The sequence below is a fragment of the Artibeus jamaicensis genome, unplaced genomic scaffold (genome assembly GCF_021234435.1).
Source record: "Artibeus jamaicensis isolate MK-2021 breed Jamaican fruit bat unplaced genomic scaffold, CSHL_Jam_final scaffold_3151, whole genome shotgun sequence".
NCBI classification, from domain to species: Eukaryota; Metazoa; Chordata; class Mammalia; order Chiroptera; family Phyllostomidae; genus Artibeus; species Artibeus jamaicensis.
In genome coordinates, this window is record NW_026522037.1 from 980,077 (window position 1) to 1,001,235 (window position 21,159).

The following is a 21,159-nucleotide window of genomic DNA, read 5'->3' on the forward strand; positions in this document are numbered from 1 at the left end:
CCCACCTATTAGCGCGGGTCACCCCACCCTGCACATGCCCCACGCGCACTCACCTGCGCTGCAAGTCCAGCTGCTCCTGCAGCTCCTGCTTCTCAGACTCCAGACCCTTCACCTGCACCTCTTGGTTCATCACGCTCCACTGCAGCTCCGAGATCCTGCCCTTCAGCTCGTTGATGGTCTGAGAGCGGACAGAGAGCCGTCCCGAGACCAGTCACTGAGGCCGCTGCACCCAGACACGGGTGAGCCTCCCACACAAAAAGGCCCTCCCGAGAGCCCACCCCCCACCCCACTCCTGAGGGCAGGGCCAGAGCCGTCCGCTTCTTGAGGGAGCGAGGCCCAGCCCCAGAGCACCGGCCCCAGCCCACTCATCGTCTCTCAGGAGCCAGCAGGAGAGGCAGGGTTGTGGTGACAATGGCTCAGGAGCCAGAGCTGCTGCCGACCAGGGTGAGCCGGGGCCTCACACCCACGTCCCGGCACCTTAGACCTACACCAGTCCCCTCATGCGCTGGTCCCCCACACTCAGCTCTGGCCTCTCAGCCTGGCCTCCTTCCCTAACCTGGTGCCACTATACCACTCCAGCTGAGTGCCACAGATGCCACCTGGAAGCCACAGCCAGGAGACCCCCACAAAGCCAGACACGGGGGACTGAGGCTGTCTTCAGGGCAACACCACAGAGACACACAGGTGAACAGGAGCTGCCACAATGCCACAGCAGAAGCGCCCCCAGGTGGGAAGTGGCCTGAAGGGACAACCCCAGCCCAGGGAGACATCCTGGAGCACGGCCTGGCCCAGGACAGCCAGTCCGCTGAGCACCTGTGCCCGCCAGGCAGCCTCTGGCGGCAGCACTGCCCCTGTGGCTGTCCCAGGGGACAGAGCAAGCCTGCTCAGATGACAGGAAAGGCCAGCCCACTCAGCAGCACCACATAAATTAGTGCGTAGGAAGACCGCCACGCCAGCCCCAGGGGCCAGATGTCAGCAGAGGGACCCTGGGAGCAAGGGCGGGAAGGTGGGCTGAGGACAGTGCAACACGGCAAGCAACACCTGGTGGCCCCTGGGGCCCCCTCCATAGACACAGAGGCCACCACGCTCGTTCCACAGTCCAACTGGGGCCCTGTGTCCGATGGACACCGCCACCCACGTCCACCCAGGAGGCTGGCAGGACCAGCACAGGCCCGCATCCCGCGCTCCGCTGACCTGCGTAGCATGCTTCATGACGACAGAGCCCGCCAAACTGGGAACCAAACGGAATGGAGGCACCAAACCATGCTGACCATGAACACACCCTTTGAGAAGCCATCCTGAACCCGTCAACGCACACGGTACCTGGCACTGCGCAGGCCACTGGGTCAGACAGGCACTGTCGGGGAGCTGGGCCATCCCCAACAGGGGCCCAGGGCGTGGCGGGCACAGGAGCCGGCACCGGGGGAGAGGTGGGCGCAGCGGGAGCGTAGAGTTGTGGCTTCAGGCTGAGCGACTAGAGAGGGCTTCTCCAAGGGGTGGAAAGATGCGAGGTTCACAGAACTGCATGCCAGCCAGCCACGACGGCCCCACGCTGGGCCCCGTTCGGCATTCTCTTTGCAACCTCTGCGGTGAGGAGCTCCCCTGCTGCCCTTCACCGAATGGGGGGGCTCCCACACCTGCTGCCAGGACACCGGCCCAGGACAGAGCGTGGGCAAGCACACCAAGCGCAAAGAGCAAGGGCGGCTCGTCTTGAGGTCAACCCCGGCCCCCTCCAGCCAGCATCCACATCAGAAGACAGACGTGGAAACACCCTCCCCCGCTCTCCAGCACTGCGGGGCACAGACAGGCTAGGCCTGCCCCAACACTGTCAGGCAGACCAAGCACCAAGGACCCACAGCCTCTCCCCCAGCAGCTTCGTCTTTTCCCCGAAGCACATTAAGGGGCAGGCAAGGTCCGACAAGGCCAGTGTCCCCCAGCATCAACGTGTGAGCTGCTTCTAAAAGGCAGGCAACCCTCGCTGTTGGAGCTGGTAGGGACACTACAGTGCACCCGTGCTCTGGTTTCAAAGGTGCTCCCAGGCCCTACCAGACCCCCACTCGCAACCCCAGAAATGCACATTGTCAGGCCACTACCCGCACCTTCTGGGGAAGAAGGCAGCTGTTCCTGGAAAGCTCTGCCACCCGTGACAGGAGAGACCACAGCAGAACCAAACCTATCTGCCACACCTATGTCTGTGTATCAGGGTGTGTGTATAAGAAACAGAAGCATTTCAAAATGAAAATGGCTTCGTCAACCACTAAAGATCGCAATTACAGCTGCTACAAAAAAGTGTGCAACCCCCTCGCTGAAAACCACAGAAGGGAAACAGCGTCTTCACTACGACGACGACGACACAGGAATGAGAGGAAGGTGTGGAGCAGCGCCCAGAAAGCCCCACGGCCGGGTGGCGGAGGCCCTCACCGTGCCGGCCTCGGCCAGGCTGTCCTCCTTCTCCCGCAGCCTCTGGCTGGCGGCCTCCAGGCTCTGCTGACACAGCCTGTTGCGCTCCTGCTGCTCCTTCGCCTTCTCCTCCGCCTCTGCCTCCCGCTCCTGAAGCTGCCGGATTCGCGTCAGGAGCTCCTGGTTCCGGTCCACCTCCCGCTGCAGAGGGGAGACCTGGTGAGCATCCTCGGGGTAGAGCAGGAAGATCCCACCTACCCTCTCTCCCTCTGGCCAGGCCCTCGGCCCAGAGAAGGCCGCCAGGAGCCAGGAAAAAGCGGACGGCACAGGGCTCTTGCCCAGGGACCCTCCAGGAGCACTCAGATGCATCACCCAGTGTCACCGGCCACAGTGACCATCTGCAGGGAGAAGAGGAAGCATGACAGCCCCAAACTCAGGCCCAACCTTGAAGAGGAGCCTCTGAGCTCTGGCAGCACAAGCAGCTTCCACTAGACGGCACACAAGCTGCCATCGTGGCCTGCGGCACATCCCACCAGGTAAGGACAGGCGGCCTGCAGACAGGACAGCGGGCCCAGGGCCCCCTTCTGCCACCAGGGTACCTCACCTCCCGAGAACCCGCAGAGGCAGCCTGTGCTGGCAAGGAGGGCCCAGAACTAAGACTCCTCACCCTGGCACTCCCAGGCTCACAGAGCTGACTCAGCCACTGTGATGGTTACTTTCAGCCTGAGGAGCAAAGGGACCAGGAAGTAGCAGCCAGAGTGCTGAGGGCCAAGGCAGAGAACCCCAGGGCCGGGGAGCCAGGCTCTGCTGACCTTTGAGCTCCCATCAGAGAGTGGAGCCACAGAAGCACCCAGTACCCCCGGGGCTGCCTCACTGAGCACAAGAGCTGACACCAGGACCTCGGCCCGACCCCTCCCCAGGAGACCCTGCAGCCCACCCCAGGCAGGAGCGAGGGTGTGCTGGCTGCACAGGGGCCGCCGGCCAGACCTGAGCACACATGGCACAGCCCACCACCGCACCGCTGGGTGGATGGGTGTCGCCATGCAGGAGGGGTGAGACTCCCACCCACCAGTCCTCCCCACCCACTGCCACACTGAGAGCCTAAGAACCGCTGGCACCGTGGCCCAGGGCCCCAAAACAGTGAGGGCCCCAGGGTGAAGCTCAGTCAGCCCTCACCCACGGACAGCCCCAAGAAGGACAGGCAATGACCCTACAGCCACCCTCACTGGCTCACGTGTCATGGGAGCTCCTTTAAGATGCCACAGCCTGTGTGGGACACTGGAGATCCAAGGCCACCAAGACAGGCCCTGTCCTCACAGGACACATGACCCAGAGACTCTCCCACAGCTCCGCAGCCCACATCTCTGCCTGACAGCAGGGACGCACCACCGACCCTGCAGTTCCGCCGTGCAAGGGCCCCCAGGCCACCTCCCTCACCCTCATAATGGTACTCCTCCCACAAAACCTCCCTCCCCTTCTGCCTGCCCCCATCCCCAAGACCATGCCTCCTAGGACAACCCAAGACATCAAGCCCCACCCCACAGAGAACACCCCTCGGAGCAGCCCCTGGACCAGTGACAGGCACGGCAGCCCCAGACCACAATCTGGGCTCCGGAGCCCACACAACAGGCCACAGCCAGGAGCCTGCAGGCCAGGTCCCCTCATGCAGTGCAGCAGCACACCCTGGAAGAGCCCAACTCCCCTCACAGGGCCTAGGCAAGCAGGCAAACGTGCCCGTAAGGCAGTAAGGGGGCCAGACTTCCACCCTCAGGGCGGCAACACAGGGCTGGGGGCTCCACCTGCATCTTAGAGCATTTCCTCAGCTCGTCTACTCACTGAGAACCCTGCAGAGTGCTGCGAGTCAAAGCCAAGGAAGCACCAAGTAAAGCATCCAGTTCCACGGGAGGGTGGGGGAGGCCTGCCAGCATCCTGCTGCCTCCTCAAGGAAGGGGCACACAGCTGCTGCCAGGCCCTGGGAGGGAGGTCCCGCGGACGGGGCAGAGGGCCCGTGCCCAGCCAGCGCAGCTCCAGGTTCTCAGGGTCCTCAGGAGCTGGCCAGCGGAACCCACCTCGTAGCTCCGGGCACTGGTGCTGGCTGCGCGCTCCAGCTCCACTCGAGCCCTCTTGTGACTCAGCTGCAGCTGCATCTTCTCCCGCTCCACCTGGATGATGTGTGACTTCGACCGGATCTGCTCCGCTCGCTCTTCCAGCTGACCGGGTCGGGCCCAAAGGAGAGACAGAGGCCTCAGCAGCAGCGTCCCACAGGCAAGCGGCTCATACAACCCTCACCCCCAGGACACCTGCTCCCAACCAGGCCTATACTCAGTCCCAGGGAAGATGAAAAAAGCTGGGTCCCTGGCGGGGCAATGGATGTAGGGATGCAGCTAGCACAGAGAAGACGACAAGGGGAAAGAGGAGGGTAGGTTTCAAGATGACAGACGGCAATCCTGTCTGAAAAATAGAGGGCATGCTAAAAAAAAGGGGGTTTCCTTGCTGCGTCACAAGCCACCAAACTTAGCAGAACGCTCCAGTAACAGGAGCAACTGGTCCTGAGGGTCCGGAAGCCAAGCACAGGCTGGGCCCTCAGAGTAGAGTCTCACAGCTGAACTCAACATCAGCGGGGCCAAGTTCGCATCTGGGCGTCAGACCCTCTCCCACCACCCAAGGCTGCGGGACGGAGGTCCTGCTTCCTTGCTGTCAGCCATGGGCCACTGCAGCTCCTGAAGGCCACCCACACGCCCCACCACATGGTCCTCTCCAGCTCCAGGGCCAACCAGGCAGCACCTCCCACATGCGGATCCCTCTCCTGCTCTGCACCTGCGACTTCTAGGTCCCATCCCTCAACCCACAATTGAAAGGCTCACCTAGGTCCTCTCCCTGTCTTAACATTAACTGATTTGAGACCTTTGTTACATGTGCACAATCTTGTTGCCACAACACCTCATTAGCGTTCGATTAAGTGGGAGACAGTGTGACCCACTAGGATCCAGCTTGGAAGTCTGACTCCCCACAACAGCAGATAAATAAAGGTGAGTTCAGGCCTTGAAGGGCCCCAGAAGACACATCAACCGGTTTCAAAGAATTGCTGACCATACGGGCCTCTTCTACAGGTGGGCTAGTGGCTGGCCACTCCGGGAACGGTCCACACACAGTCCAGCACACGGCACCTCCAGGCACCCCGCCGGTGAGCTGAGTCTCGGGATGCCCACCAAAGACACTGAATCAAAATCTTTCTCGTAAGTGCGGCCCCAGGGTACCCGTACACACATCGAGGTTTGGGAAGCACCAGCTAGAGCAAGCGGCTCCCGCCACAGTCAGGGACACCTGGCAACGTCTGGAGACACTGCAGACAGTCACAAGAGGAGACGGTAGTGTGTTCGCTGCTGGCATCTAGTGGGTAGAGGCCAGGGACATTGCCAAGCACCCTTCAATGCACAGGGAAGTTCTGCAAATCGAAGAATCCATCCCAAAATGTCAACAGTGCCAGGGTGAGAAGCCTAGCCAGAGAAAGGGCATTTTCTCCACCCACCCACCCCACACATGGTGGGCCCCATCCACGCTGCCTTCAGCCCTTGGATGTGTCTCTCAGTTCCCTTCCCACCTGCTGACACAGGGAGGCCCTAACTCTGCCCTCTCTCCAACACCTGGCCCCCCGGTCTCACTCTGAGTCTGCAGGGGGCCCAGCTTCTCCAAAGGGTACAGCCCCCCAGCTCCAGGGAGTGTGACCACCGAGAGACCAGGAGTCCCAGAGACAGGGGGCCTATGGCCACATCCTCCTAGGACCCTGACTGCGTTTGTAGGGACTAGACTAAAACACACTTTTACATTTACACAAACACGTGTGGTGGCACTGCAAACCATAAACACTTTCCAACAGAAACAGGACCCTCACAAAAGGAAGGAGGAAGGGACTGATGGGGAGCGACACTGATCTCCGCCTCCAGGCTGCCCAGGCCTGCAGCTGGAGGAGGCGTGGCAGGAAAGAGAGCCACCGCCCACGGCAGGCGCAGCGGCAGCGTGGCTCAACCCGCGTGCTCTGGCTCCGCCACTCGGTCACCGACCCTAAGGCACTAGCTCGTGTGAAGGGGACCTCCGAAATTCTGGGATCTACAGTCCTGACACATCGGCCAAAGGTCCAGGCATCTGCATCAGTGAAATTCTAACTTCTCTGGACCAGTGGGCAAGGATGACAGAAACTAAGTACAATCTATCACTGCTGGTATTTCATACAAACGCGTTTAACACAAAAACAGAAATGAAAAGCCCTATTTCAAAATAAAGAACAGTCCTCATCAAAAAGGGTGATGAGCCAGTTGGTGCACTAGCAGACCTGCAGTGATGCAGTGACTCGGGCAAGGACACACACAGCCCCCAGGGTTCCCGGGGTACAGGACCTTGTGGCCGGCTGGCTGCACCAGCACATTTGGCTGGCAGGGGAGAACTCGGCAGGACAGGCAGGATGGCCCGAAGCAGCGGCTGGCACAGAGCAGCAGGGGCCTGGGCAGGCCTGCAGGCACCACCTCCAGTCCCCGTGCAGACCAGTGACCCCGCCCCACCGAGCCAGGCCCCACCACCCTGCAGAAGCAAAGTCCTCCAGGAGCCTGACCCTCCACAGCTGCATCTCCCTGGGCCCTGCCCGAGACTTGGAACAAAGTGAAGTGACACCACCCCCAGAGGAGAACTGGGAGAATCACCCCAGGGCAGACTGAGGCCGAGACCTGCCCACAGTGACCGGGACACACCCAAAACCCACTTACTGCCTGGCTTTCCCACCAGGCTGACCACGACCCTGCATTTACACAGTCTCCCCGCATGTTACCCCTTCAAGGGAACCAGCAGCTGGCCAGACAGTCAGTGGCCACGCTCCCAGGCAGTCTGAGTTTTCCTCCATTAAAAGAGTAGGCCAGCTCTCGGACCCTGTTGCCAGTGTCATGAGCTTACTGATGTGAGCCCACAGGGGGTGTCAGACCCACGGTGCAGTGCTGATGAACCAGGCCTGAAAGCTGGGACAGCCCAGGGCCAGGCCGTGGCTCCCAGCCACCTTCCCCAAACTGCAAAGAACCCCCAGAGGCTTGGGAGACAGCCAGCTGGCCTCCAGGCAGAAAAAACATTCACTGCCTCCACCTGCCGTCAGCCACAGGGGTCGTGACTGGGAGCCCAGAGGACCTGCAGCGAACCTGGTTTCACCACAGGCTGACGGATCCGAACAAGAGGTGAGCTCCTAGGGCACCTAGTCAGCATTAGCATGAAACACCTGGATTCAAGGACCCACTGCATGTGGACAGCGACCTGGCCTCTCTGGGGGCAGGGCTCTCTCCCTGAGAGACCCCTCTCCCAACCCGGGGCACGCAGCTGCACTCTGGGAGAGCGCGTCCTCTCCCAGAGGCCCCCCTTCCACCACGACACTCACCTGCATGCTCTGCTGGTACTGCAGCTGCAGAGAGCCTGGGGCAGAGGCGGACACGTCCAGCCCGGCCCCGCCCTCCATTCGCTGGGAAATGAAGTTGTTCAGGGACCTCAGGGAGGACAGGACGGTGGTGTTCTCCCCCAGGTCGTCCATGGCCACGTCTCTCTGGAGGAAGACAGAGGAGGGTCACAGTGATCCCCACCACACAGGGGCAGCTCTGCCTCTAGCACTCTGTCAGAGCCCTGAAAACACTCCGGGGTCCATGACCATGTTCTTCAGCATTCACCAGGAGCCCAGACTACTGACTTACCAGAGGGAAAACAGAGGCATAAAAGGCCAGCACGCCACCGAGCCACTGTCAGCATGGGGGCCTGACCCCCACCTGGACGGACAGACCGCCCCAGGAGAAGGGGCTCAGCAGTCCGGCGGCAGTCTCCCACAGACACCCACACCAAAAGCCCAGCTGCTGGGAACACTGGCCGTAAGGATGACGATGGCCATAGCAATGCTAACTTTTAAACAACGACGTTAATAAATTACTGCTGTTTTCAACAAAGTAAAGAAAGAAAGCTATTTGACATTTGCTGGCATCAAGACTCCTCGAGCCTCAGTTTCCCCAGGGGTGCAATGCGATCAGCAAGAGCACTGCAAGGCTGCCGTGCAGGTCACAGTGCCTGGGAGAAGTCTTCAGGGGACAGCTGGTGCAACTACCACCACACAGTCCGACAGCCATGCTGCGTGCGCTCTGACACAAGACACTGCAGGAGGGGACAGAGCCCTGGCTGGTGTGGCTCAACGGGCTGAGTGTCATCCCGGGAACCAAAGGGGCACTGGGAAGACTCCCAGCCGGGGGGCTGGGCGTGTGCCAGGGTTGCAGGCCAGGTCCCCAGTGGGGGCATGTGGTTGGTGTTTCTCTCCTTTCTCCCTCCCTTCCCCTCTCCCTAAAAATAAATAAAGCCTCTTTTTTTAAAGTGACAGCGCTGGGCCTAGAGCCCCGGGTCTGCCTGGCTCCACAGGTTGGCTGAGCTCCCCAGCCGACTCACGAAGGCTGAGGGCAGGCAGCAACCAAGAACCTGCCAAGAACTCCCAAACCTGCGCTGCTTCTGGCCTCACACCCAGCGCTACCGGCCCTGCTGGGCGCAGCGTCCCAGGCAGTTAACAGCTGAAGGCTGATTTCCCACAGATTGTGACTGTTTTCCCCTTAAGAAAAGCTGGTTCCCGCAGATCTCCCCCACGTTACACTGAAAGCACCTCCCCTGCACCCCCCGTCAAAAAAGGAAAGAAAACAGGAAGCGCGGACCCCTCCTCTTACTCTGAATTCCCATTCCATAAGCGCCCTGGCCGTGCGCAGAGCCCCGTCGGCCACCGGCCGTCACTCCCTCCGGCGCCCGCGCAGCCCCCACCGCCCTTCACTCTCAGCGGACAACGGGCGGGAAGGGGGCACAGGACTGAGCCCCACCTGCCAGCCCAGGACGGGAAGGGCAGCCAGCCCGCCCTCTCTCGAGATGTCATCCCGGTCCGAGCGCCCGCCGCTGACACACGAGGCCGCGCCCACGGGCCGCTGCCTGGACGGAGCCGCCCTCCTGCAGCGGCCCAGCCCCTCCAAGCCCGCGCTGCCATCGCGGGGCCCCGGCGCCTGCTCCCCGGCAGGGGGACGCCCGGGGAGACCCACAGAACCCGCCGGGCGCTCAGCACCTCGCCGCTGGGCCAGCCCCCGCGGGCTTTCCCGCGCTCCCCGCGCTCACACCGGGGGCGACACCCCGCGTCTACGCGGCCGGCGCGTCCCACACTCCGGGCCGCGGCGCGGAGCCGCAGCGACCCCTACGTCTCCCCGGAGGAAGTGCAGGCGCCGGGCGCGGACGCCTGTTCCCACCCCACAGCCCCGGGGCGCCTCCCGAGCACCCTGCTCCGCCGCATGCCAGCCTCCATGACACAGGCCGTGTCCCGCGGCTCCTTCTCCTGGAGGAAACCCTGGGGCCTGCGGGGGCGCGGCGAGCACTGGGGCTCGGGCGCGGAGGGACGGCAGGGAGCAGGGGGACGCGGGGCGGGGGCGATAGAGGGAACTTGGACAGAGGAGAGGTGACGTGGGAGGTACGCGGGGACACAGTGGGGACAGTGGGCGGGACACAGAGACACGGGAGGGGACGCGGGGTCCGAGCCCCGGGAGGACGGAGGGGGCGGCGCCCAGCCTGGCCTCAGCGGCAGCGGGGCCCCGACACCGGACCCCGCTCGCCCTCCTCGCCCGCCAGCCTCCCAGCCCGCAGTCTCCCGGCTCAGCCAGGCCTGGCCCTCCCGTCGCCCCCAGGCCCCGGCCCTCATCTCACCGGCCCTCAGGTCACCGCCGACCCAGTCAGCCCGCCGCTGCAGTCGCAGCTCAGATCTCCCTCCTCTCCGCCCGCGTATCGCGAGACGAGCGGCTGAGCTCTCGCGAGACTGAGACGGGGCTGGCCAAGCAGCGCCAGTCTCTGCCCCAGCAGCGCCAGTCTCTGCCCCGCGGGTGCTGGAGGCTCCATACGGACCCGCGGATCCGCGAGGTCTCAGTACTCTCACCTCGGCACTCGTGTGATCAGGCGCAGGCGGCCCCCGCCCGCGCCGTATTGTGTGGAATAGCACCGCCGAACCTCGGCACGCTCAGCTGTTGCCCAGATCTGTCGCCGCCGTACTTCCCTTCCCTCTTCGCAGGGCTCCTGCGTACGGCGAAGGGCGGTACGCCTGCGCCCCTTTCTCCGGGTCACAGCCAGCACCGGCCCCCCCTCCCCACCGCCCAAGGACAGCAACCTAGGTCTGTCCGGGGACTCGAGTTCTCTCTCCTCCCGGCCGCCCGCCCCGCTGCGGCCCGAGGTCTGCACCGAACCCCCCTTCTTCCAGAGGACGAAACACGTTTGCGTGGGCCCCCCAACGCACGGGACCCGGAGGGGGAGTGTGTCGTGGAGGCAGGATGGCGCGTTGTCTGGACTCTCACGTGAAATGAGATGAAAAATGAAACTCCGTCCTACAGTGTCCTTCGGGCTGCGGGGCTAAGCGCGAGGCCCGGAGGGAGACTCCTGGGTCCTCGGGATTAAATCACCACTACAGTCAGTAAACTTATGGGAGGAAACGGCCTTGAAGAAACCAGAACACTTGTTACAAAAATAAACTTAGAGGCACGACCATCCCTTCAGATGATACAGCCTATGTTTTATGGAGCGGCATGGAGTCCCGGAGGAGTGAAAGGAAACGCACAAACACACGGCACAGCTGCTCGCAGAGGCAATCACCTTTATGGTCTGGAGAGCCCACGTGTTACAGCAACGTGGACTCCAGGCAAAAAACAAAGCACACCCACCCTGGGCACAAATTCATACCAAACACCTTCCCTAATTGCTCTGGGAATTCTCACTGCTGGAGGAATGGATGTCTTTCCAGACCATTCACCAGGCAGATGGGAATCAATTCCCAGGCTGAAATTTCAGACTTTTCTACGTTACACTGTATGGCCACAACCACAACTGAAACCTGCGCTGCGCCAGGAACAGAGGAGGCAGGAGGCAGGAGGCGGTGGTGGCTGTTGTTCGGTAACTGGCTAAGTCTGTGGAGTGAGAACACCAGCGGGAAGGCTTGAGTCACTCTCCAGCTCTGCCTCCTGCATCGCTGTCCTTCCCTCCCAGCTGGTCTTTCCATCTTTTCATGTTGTCTCTTTCTCACTGAAACACCCTCTTCACAAGTCATGTGATGGGCTGTTTTTTTTTAATCACAGCCACTGAATAGTCTTGTTCTCTTTTTGGTTTGGAAATAAAGGTCCCCCACTTGTCCCGTGTGCATTCACAGGGAAAAGGACCAGCAACAGCAGCGCAGCGGAGAGCTCAGCCCTTCCCAGACCCTTTTGGCCTTCGGTACTGTGTGGCCAAGAAGTACACCTCTGCGGAGTCCTTCCTGCTGGCTGCAGGCTTCAGCGTCCTCGTGTTCTGGAACTCCCCTATCAGTCTCTTCTGCAGCCGTTGGCTCTGACTCCCAGCCCAGGTTTTGCAAAGGAATGACCCCCCAGGGCACAGGGTCTCTGGAGCCAAGTCCAGAAGGGACAAGCACAGTCCAATGAGCCTGTCATGATCCAGGCCTCGGATCCCCGTGGCATTGGGTGCCATGTCACTCAGAATGACATCTGCTTTCCCACCAGGAAGCAGTTCTTGGATTCTCTGGAAGGTTTTGGGGTCAGTCACATCAGCAGGGCACAAAAAAGTTGCTCCTTCCAAGGGCGATATGTGAAGAAGATCTACCCCAAGCACAAAGCCAACAGGACTGCTGGGATCTAAAGAAGAAACAGTGAATGAATTATTTATTTACACCCAGGTTCTTCACCTAAAAGTAATGAAATAAAGAATCAGGACCAAGAAAAAGAGCTCATGTGCAAACAGGTGGAAAGGAGCCTTTTACCACTTTGTATACATCCTACAAGAACACACGTGGGGCAGCAGTGGTCCTTCACTCTGCATCTGAGGCAGCTGAGGCCCAGAGAGGCAAGTGACTGCCCCAGGGAGACGGCAGGCCTGGTGCCACACCTAGGACTTGTCTGTAGCTCGGATCCCATTTCCCCAAATTCCCCGAGGCTGCGTTCCTCCTTATCTCCCAATGTTCCTTCCATAAAACTAAAACAGGAAATGACACGCTGACCTGCCTCTGGCTAAATCAACAAATCCATTCTGCAGCTTCAGCCAAACTCTTTCATTAGACAGAAGCCAGGATCTGGGGAAAGTACAGATATAGAATTAGGTCTGAAACTGATGAAACTGATACCTTGAGCGTATTGCAGCCAGTCGTGAAGTAAAAAGATGTCAATGTTTCACTTTACCTAAAACAAGACCTTTAGCCTGCACACTGCTATCCCCCGCCTCCCTCCCCTCACTCTCAGGCTGCAAAAGCCCCGACCCTCACAAGCCCTACTGTCCCCTCTCTTCGTCACCTCCCTACTCAGAGTTCATTCTGCTGACTCATGTCAAGGCAATCACAGATTTGTTCAGTCTGTTTAGTAAGAAGCCTGCTCCACAGAGGGAACGAGGGAAATGTGTTTTATTTCTACGTAAAGACTAGGCATCCACGGACTTTGCAGAGCACCTCATTTCACAAAGGCCAAAACTCTGCCTTCTCATCCCTGGGAAGTGGGACACCATGCACCTCACCTCACACATGCTGTTCTATTTCTGCAATGTCCTGTGTTACAACGTCAGGGAGTGGCTGCTACAAGCAAATGGCTTTGGGTGCTGTTGGGCAACTTCTGGGAGAAAAAGAAAGCAAGTTAAACTGGGCCATCCTCCTGCTTCTTAGGAGAGGGGAGCCACTGGAATTGAGTCTCTGGATAGGCTAGTGATGCCAATGAACTTTCGGACCCAAATCCATTCACTGGTCAGTGAGTACCAGAACTAAAAACACTGCTTCCACGCTGCCCTCGGGCCCCTGCGGCACCCCAGCCATGCGCGGTGGGGCTGCCTCTCTGCTGGTCACTACACTCCCCTGACCTTCTGTGTTCTCGTGGGGAAACGAGGGCCCAGCTCAAGGGTGTCCGGAGAGACCTTTGTAAGTCACCACAAGTGTCACACTAACCCACGCCAGTGCACACAGGACCCTCAGATGCTATGACAGGCAGGTGGCGAGACCCTCACACAGCGTGGCGACCGGATGCCCCAAATGACTCAATGGTACCACCAGCACCTGTTCAAAAGGATGCCACTATTTTCTAAGTTGTGTGGGTGTTGGTTTACCTGTTTTTTAATCAGGAAAACCATTTTTATACATTAAAAAAAAAGTCCCCACTGGTGTGGCTCAGTGGATTGAGCACCCGTGTGTGAACCAAAAGGTCGCCAGTTCGATCCCCAGTCAGGACACGAGCCTGGGCTATGGGCCAGGTCCCCAGTTGGGGGTGTGTGAGAGATAACCGATAGATGTGTCCCTCGCACACAGATGTTCCTCTCCCTCACTTTCTGCCTTCCTTCCCTTCTCTCTAAAAATACATAAAATTTTATTAAAAAACCCTGAATTTATGGAAGATAAAAGCAGGTCCCTCCGTCCGAGCCAGAGCTGAGAACCTGGATTCCCAGCTTCAAGAGTGGCACAGCCCCAGGGGGACCCCAGGGAGAGGGAGGGCTCCAGAAACCAGGACCTGGAAATCCCCGGTAGGCAGGGATGCTGTCATGGACATTAAGCGGAAAAAAAAGAGCTCAGCCGCTCTATGTCCTCCGGCTCGGGACCTCCACAGACTCAGGATGGCCCTAAGATCCACAGGAGACCCCACCTGTGCCTGCAGCGTTGACCCTCTGCACAGCCACCTGGCTCCATGCCCCAGGGGCCGCCCCGCAGTCTAACACCCGGAGGCCTGGCCGCAGGATCCGGTGCTTCGCATCCATCTCCAGAAGCTTGAAGGCGCTTCGACACCGGTAACTCTCCACCTTTGCAGCCTTCACGAACGGGTCCTTCAACTGCCGCGTCAGCCACAGGTGCTCCGCGCTGGTCCGAGCCTTGTAGTGACTCCCAGCAGTGTGGAAGCCCTGACGCCCAAGGGAAACGCACACCAGCTTCCAGGACCTGATGAGGGAAAGGGGGCAGGCAGTCTGCATCCACACACCCAGAGGTCCTGAGCTCCGTGGGGCCCTCGGTGCAACCCGCGCGTTTTTAGAGATGGGGCACGGAGCCCAGGAGAGGAGGCCACCTGACAAAGCCTCAGCCAGAAAGCAGGTGTACGGACTGAGCTGTGGCGCCCAAAGTTCACACTGAAGGGGTCCTGGGCGCCAGAACAACTCCCAGTGGCTGGGGGAGGGGTGGACACTGGGCTCACGCAAACCCACCCCCCTGACTGGGGCCGCTGACCCCCTCCACCCCCACCCGCATCCCGGATTCAGCCTCAGCAGCCTCCCCTCTCTCAGGAGCTCTGCGCCGCAGCCTTCCGGCCTGCAGGCTTCGCCTCTACCTGCAGGGCCACCTCACCGGCCCCCTCTCTTCCTAAAGCCCTGAACAGCTCTCTGCCCGCCCCCGCTCCCCAGAGCCTCGCTGACCGCTCGCCTCGAGTTCGCAACCCTCCCTCCGGCACCGCGCCGAACGGACCAAGTCCCGGCTACGGCGGAGGTGGGCTCTGCGTCCCTTCGGACGAGGACACCTGGGGTGGGCTCCGGCCACTGCCGCCCGCTGGGTTCATGCAGCAGGCGCCCCATAAACGCCGCTGAGACCACGGCCGCGCGCACGCCACCGCCCCGCGCTCCCGGCGCTGCTCACCCCGCCATGGGTGCTGACCCGCTCGCGCCGCCGGAAGTTCCGGCTTCACTTCCTGTACCGGGCCACGCCCCCCAGGCGCGGCGCGCCAAGCGGAGACCGCGCGGAAGTCGTCTGCCAGGTGCGCAGGCGAAGGGGGCCCCGGGGGGTCGGGGGTAAGAGGGAGCAGGTGAGCCGGGGGCCCAGGGCGTCCGGGGGGAGGTTCGGAGAGCCATCGGGTAAACCGATGTTTATCTTGGTGTCGGGTGAGCGCGGCGGACGCGCGGTGCAGGACCAGCCGGTGCTGGTAGCCGGGAGGAGAAGAGGGGCCACCGTCTGAGCTCCATTCTACCTAGATCAGGTGCTCAGGCGCAGGCCAGCTACACGTGCGGAGCTGGGAAACTACCAGCAGCTTCCCCTCCCTGCCTTCCGGAGCACGCTCCCGTTCCCCGGCCGCCACCCGCCGAGGGACGCGGGCTTCCATCCACACCGGTCCGCGCCCTAGTCCCGCTGACCCGGCCCCCTTGCCTTCCTCCTAGAACCCGAGGGCTCCATGGGCGCCTCCCGGCTCTACACCCTGGTGCTGGTGGTGCAGCCTGAGCGAGTTCTCCTGGGCATGAAGAAACGGGGCTTCGGCGCTGGCCGGTGGAACGGCTTCGGGGGCAAAGTTGAAGAGGGAGAGACCATCGAGGACGGGGCGAAGAGGTGAGGGAGAGGTGAGCCTGACCACGGGGCCAGCTTCTGCACGGTTGCGGATTCCAGCTGCCTCTGGTTTCGCCACTTTGAGCCCTGTGACCTGGAGCAGGCGCTTAACCCTTGCGCCTTAGTTTCTTCACCTACAAAGTAGGAATAACAACCAGTACCCACCGCGCAGGGTTGGTGTGCAGACCTGGGGAGACAGTGCAGATAAAGGGCCTGGCGGTGCCCCGCGCGGAGTGCTCAGAGCACGTTAGTGGCGGCCGGGGAAGTGGTGGTTTTCAGGACACGATTGGGAAGCTGGTGTGTTTGCAGCTTGGGTTACAAAGTCCTGGCTTCCTCTTTCTAGCTGGAGCCCGCCAGCCAGTCCTCTCACCTCTGCCCCTCCCCTCTGCTCCTCCTGGCTCATCATGGTGACGACCCCTTCTCAACCTTCACCTCTGAGTGGCTTTTCCAGATAGATAAACCTCCTCCCGTGTGTTTCCTTCACAGCACTCTCATTTCTAGTCATTCAGTTAGTCCTTTTCCCTCTGTCCTTCCCCTAGAAGCGCTCTGTGAGCCAGGGCTAAGACACTTCAGACAAGTTCGAGAGGTAGTGCACCCTGTGGATGGGAGAGCACAGATCTTCCTCCGAGCATTTAGGCACTGGATGCTGCCCTCCCTCGGGCAGCCTGACTTCCTTCACAGCGGTGGCCTTGGTGCATCCTGTAGGCAGCATCGCACAGGATAGGCCTTTGTGTGTGGGCTCCTCCCCATGTTCTGTTTGCATGGAGGAGCACTCTGCCTTCTCACTGCCATGCCACGTTCATTACCAACACCCTGCAGCGTGGGCATCCTGTTCTGCCAAGGCAGCCCTGCACGGCCGGTGCCTGTGTGCCCCCTTTCCTGGTGGGTACTCCCCTAGGGGGAGCATGAGTCAGTCTATCACGGTGCATATAGTCAGCTTGCCAGGGTCGCTGGGCTCCCTGAAGTGACCCATGGACACATGAGTCCTGCTTTCCAAATTCCAGGCGTGTGCCCCGACCAAGAACTGAACTGGTGACCCTTTGGTTTGCAGTCTGGCATTCAATCCACTGAGCCACAACAGCCAGGGCATCACTGAGGTTTTAATTGTTTGCCCAAGTGAAGAACAAAGCTTAGCACCTGCTGTGTTGGTGGGCCGCTCAGCTGCCATTTTCTTTCTGACATGTCTGCTTGAGTCTTTTGCCCATTTATTTTTTTATGAAGATTTTATTTTAGACAGAAGGAAAGGGAGGAGACAGGGAGAGAAACATCGGTGTGTGGTTGCCTGTCACACACCCCCAACTGCGGACCTGGCCCGCATCCCAGGCCCGTGCTCCAGCCGGCAATTGAACAGTGAAGTGAATCAATCCACTGAGCTACACCAGCCAGGACTCCATCCATTTACTTTTCATCGGCATATCTCACTCTTTATATTGTTCAGTCTTTATACTTTGAATCTATATGTTTAACGGGTGTCCCTTGTAGAGAACACGCACTGGGGCCTGTTTCCCGACCCACTCTGCCAGGCTCTGAATGGGGGCTCACACCACTGGCAATCGTGGCGATGGCTGCTTCCGTTATCATCCACAACCTTCCTCCCTGCTCTCGGCGTGCTCCGTCCCCATTCCTGTCCCTCCCCTTGTCCTCCACGTTCCTCTACCTTTGGTGCTTTCAGTTGAGCCCTTCACACAACTCCTCTTCTGGCCCAGCATCTCGCTGTCCCCTCTCATCCGCGTTAGTGACCCCCTAGAGTCTGTAAGACACCAACATCTAACCCGAGTGCCGGCACCAACACTGCCTTGTACTGTGGCCCACCACCCCCTGCCTGCCCCTGAGCCTCGGCCGTCACGGACAAGTCACAGCAGCACAGACACACACACGGGATGCACGCATGAGCAGGTGCGGCACTGCTGTTGTTTCAGACTTTCATCCGTGAGAGCAGTTAGACAAAAATAAAATGTGTTGCCTCAATGTGTTTCTTCCTTGTTGCTCTTCCTGTCTTCATGTAGATCTAAGTTCCTGGCCCATTGCTTTCCTTCCTGCTAAAGAACTCTCAGCCTCACTCCTCCCTTCTGTCCTGACCTCACCACAGGGCACAGAACCCTGCAGGCTGACAGCTTTATGACAAAGGTCTCCCGCACCCTCTCAGAGGTTCACCATTCTTTGCACTTTGGGGCCTCCTCCAGCAGGTGGGGCTGTGGAGGATGCTGGTTCTTGGACGGAGTATCCACCACCGGGGCTGCTCCTGGAAAACACTGTTCCTGGGAGTGTCCAGGGCCCCACGCTGCCCCCCCCTTCACAGAGACCACTCAGTGGCAGGAACCGTGTGCCACCACACCGGCTCTGGGGCTGTAGGCCATCGCTGAGGAGCTCTCTCCAAGACCCCGCTCCTTGCCCAAGGGCTCTGGGGCACCAGCCCGGACTGCGGGGCATAGAGGTGGAGCTAAGGGTCAGGACACCTCGAAAAGAGAACTGACCATTATGTCCCTGCCCTGTGTGGGGGGGCAGGCCAGATGGCGCACTCTGGTGTAGGTGCGGGGCTGGCTAATCCGGTCCCAGGGGCTCCCACACACATGGGCCTCGGTGGTCCCAGGAGTGGCCAAGGCCACTAGCACTCAGTGTCTCCTTGTCCTCTGAGCTGCGCTTTTGGGTCCCGAAGAAACCGCCATTCAAGAGCCTCACTCACCTATGGGCTCCGGGCGGTGTGCACGAGTCCCTGCTTGGCTGTGCCCTCCGCCCAGGGAAGGGGGTACCTGAGCTGCAAGGACGAAATGTCCTCTAGGTGGTGAGAGCCCCTCAGAGAGTCTGTGTGGGCTGTAGGAGGGTGGGTGTGCCATCTTTCTGGCCAGCACCCCTGCTGGCCCCCTGAGGGGTGAGGACACACAGCACCACCTTCAGAAAAGTGGGGGCCGAGCACAGCTGCTCAGTTCCGAGTTCTTCACCTGCCACCGGGAACCAGCACCACAGACAGGACCAGGTGCAGTACAAAGAAGGGGCAGCAGTGCTCTCCCGCCCACAACGCCCAGAGATGGCTCCACCAACGCCAAGGGCTTACTGGTACTTTACACACTATTGCATGCCCGGGAGAGTCACCGACACCAGTCAAAACACTGAATCAGGAGGTGGAGGGTTTCAGGCACAGGTCCACCTGCCTGCCGCTGGAGAGACATGTGGGGCTGGTGCGCCCCAGGTGAAGTCCGATTTCCACTCACCATCTCAGTGAATAAAGTCCGGCCAATGGCCGCAGGTGGGAGCTGTCCAGGCCTCCAGGAAGGTCCACCGAAGTCAGACCACTTCAACCCAACCTGCGTGTTTCTAACGACCCAAGCGTTTTCCCTGACTCCTTGTGGCAGGCACACAAGTAACTATATCACGCCCCTCAGCCCCTGGAGATGAAGTTTAAAAGCCCTTTATGTACAACTTTAAATGGGCAGACATAATTAGAGCACTTTCATAAAAACAAGCAAATATAAGGCAGTGGGGAGTGAGAGTCCCTGGGCAGAACAGAGCCCCAGGGTGGCAGTGGCCTTGGTCCCGAGTCCCACACAGACCCTCCAGAAAGTGCCCGCGGTGCCTGGACAAGGAGCCTGCGTGCCCAAGGTAGCGCTGCGTGTGGAGCAAGCCCAAACTGTCAGCCTGGAGGGAGGTTCACCGCGTGGCTCTGCAGTGTCCCAGGGAGCTAAGTGTGTCCTATCTGCAGCTTCCTGCGGGGCTGTCAGGAGAAAAGCCCAGGGGAAGTGCTGGAATGGCAACAAAACTCCTGGGTGAGCCCTGGCTGGTGTAGCTGAGTGGATTGAGCACAGGCCTGCGAACCACATGATCGTGGTTCAATTCCCAGTCAGTGCACATGCCTGGGTTGCAGGCCAGTTCCCAGCAGGGGATGCACAAAAGGCAACAATACATTGATGTTTCTCTCCCTCTCTCCTTCCCTTTCCTCTAAAGATAAATAAATAAAATCTTAAAAAAAAAAAAAAAAAAAAAAACCTCCTGGGTGAGGCGGCCAAGGGTGCTGCTGAGATTGTCTGCAACAAAAGCATAACTGGAAACATTTAAGTCGCTGCCTGCACTGGCGTGGTTGGGGCCCCCCAGCTGTGCTGGTGTGAGACTGACCCTCAGGCCCCTGCAAGTGCAGCAGCCCTGAGGACAGAACAGGCCAGAATAGGGGCCCACTGAGGCAGGGCGTCTGGTCAACCACGGAGATGTAGCTGTAGGGCAAGACGTCTCCTTGTTGGAACAGGTTAGAACAGCAGTGGCCTGCAGGGCGGCGCTGTGCTCTCAGCATGCGGTGAGGAAGGACAACCCCTCCCGCAGGAAGGCTCTGGTTCTGGTTCCGGGCCCAGATTCTGGCAGCCTGCAGGGGTTCCTGGCTCTCCCAGCCTGCTCCCAGGAGCAACCAAGCAGCGAAGCCCAGCCAGGCCCCGGCTACCATGGGGTCCCAGACTGCTGGCCAGTGAGCCCTGTACCGGACCCAAAGCCGTCACAACCCCAGCCCCTCCCAGACCTTGGAACCGGCCAGCCCTAGGAGGTCCGGAAAACTGCACACCCCCACAGGCTGTGGGGCCCCCTCCTGCGGTCCAGCCCACGGCTCCTGCCCAGCTCCCTGGCTGAGCTCACAGGTCTGAACATTCGCTCCGCATCCTTGCGCCGCTAGGCTCAGCATGAACAACCTGCGCTCCAGCTGCCGCCCTCACCCCGCCCACCTCTCCCCAGGGAGCTGCAGGAGGAGTGTGGCGTGACCGTGGACGTGTTGCACAAGGCGGGCAACATCATGTTCGAGTTCGAGGGCAAGCCGGAGCGGATGGACGTGCACATCTTCCGAGCAGACGGCGTCCAGGGGACCCCTGTGGAAAGCGATGGTGAGTCCAAAGGCCTGGCACAGTCCTGTCCTCCGACCAGGAAGCAGGCCTTGCTGGGGCCCCGGCATGCGCCCTGCTCCACCTCCCCCTCTGCCCAGCAGTCGGGTGAGTTCCTGCCCAAGCCCTGCACGCGCACCGTGCTGCGGCACCTCCTTTGAGTCCCAGCTGAGAGTTGCTCGTGCTCTTCCCACCCACACCCACTCCAGAGATGCGGCCTCAGTGGTTCCCGCTGGACCAGATCCCCTTTGCCGACATGTGGCCGGACGACAGCTACTGGTTCCCCCTCCTGCTGCAGAAGAGGAAGTTCCACGGGTACTTCAAGTTCCAGGGGCAGGACACCATCCTGGACTACCAGCTGCGCGAGGTGGCCGATGCCTAGGGTGGAACCCTGCCCGCCCCAGGTGGCGCAGTGGGTCCCGGGGCTGAGCACGGCCAGGTTTCCCATCTGGAACTTGATTGGAGGGGAAAGAGAAATGTAATAAAACATCTTTTGCTTTTTCAACGTCTCTCACCAGGACCCCACAGCCAGGCCAGGCCTGTCCTCAGAGTCGCAGGATGTGCTGGGCTATGGCCACACCACTGGGA

The 21,159-nt window shown here is 60.3% G+C and overlaps 3 protein-coding genes across 7 annotated transcripts in view; 1 reads left to right on the forward strand and 2 right to left on the reverse strand.

Annotated features, from left to right (window-relative positions):
* MAD1L1 (mitotic arrest deficient 1 like 1) overlaps positions 1-10,231 on the reverse strand; it is a 171,325-nt gene extending 161,094 nt beyond the window's left edge. The window contains exons 1-5 of one of the 3 annotated variants that reach the window (XM_037137887.2): positions 10,132-10,231; positions 7,811-7,972; positions 4,470-4,610; positions 2,422-2,601; positions 54-178 (exon numbers count right to left, since the gene is read on the reverse strand). In XM_037137887.2, coding sequence (XP_036993782.2) covers positions 54-178; positions 2,422-2,601; positions 4,470-4,610; positions 7,811-7,960 — 596 coding nt within the window. In that variant the 5' untranslated portion in view covers positions 7,961-7,972; positions 10,132-10,231. Of the gene's footprint in view, positions 1-53; positions 179-2,421; positions 2,602-4,469; positions 4,611-7,810; positions 7,973-9,266; positions 9,286-10,131 lie in introns of those variants that run through there. The other 2 variants (XM_037137888.2, XM_037137889.2) reach the window with 2 other exon arrangements.
* Positions 10,232-11,045: 814 nt separating this feature from the next.
* On the reverse strand, positions 11,046-15,097 carry MRM2 (mitochondrial rRNA methyltransferase 2). 2 transcript variants are annotated; one of them, XM_037137901.2, is made up of 3 exons: positions 15,044-15,097; positions 14,070-14,359; positions 11,046-12,092 (listed from the first exon to the last, which is right to left on the reverse strand). In XM_037137901.2, the coding sequence occupies exons 1-3, from the start codon at positions 15,049-15,051 to the stop codon at positions 11,650-11,652; spliced, it is 741 nt and encodes a 246-aa protein (XP_036993796.2). In that variant the 5' UTR covers positions 15,052-15,097; the 3' UTR covers positions 11,046-11,649. The 2 variants fall into 2 exon arrangements, with proteins under 2 accessions (XP_036993796.2, XP_036993794.2); XM_037137899.2 differs by lacking the exon at positions 15,044-15,097 and adding an exon at positions 14,876-15,032.
* On the forward strand, positions 15,064-21,076 carry NUDT1 (nudix hydrolase 1). 2 transcript variants are annotated; one of them, XM_037137902.2, is made up of 4 exons: positions 15,064-15,161; positions 15,559-15,724; positions 20,429-20,574; positions 20,781-21,076. In XM_037137902.2, the coding sequence occupies exons 2-4, from the start codon at positions 15,573-15,575 to the stop codon at positions 20,951-20,953; spliced, it is 471 nt and encodes a 156-aa protein (XP_036993797.2). In that variant the 5' UTR covers positions 15,064-15,161; positions 15,559-15,572; the 3' UTR covers positions 20,954-21,076. The 2 variants fall into 2 exon arrangements, with proteins under 2 accessions (XP_036993797.2, XP_036993798.2); XM_037137903.2 differs by having other exon boundaries at positions 15,118-15,209.
* The last annotated feature ends 83 nt before the right edge of the window (positions 21,077-21,159 follow it).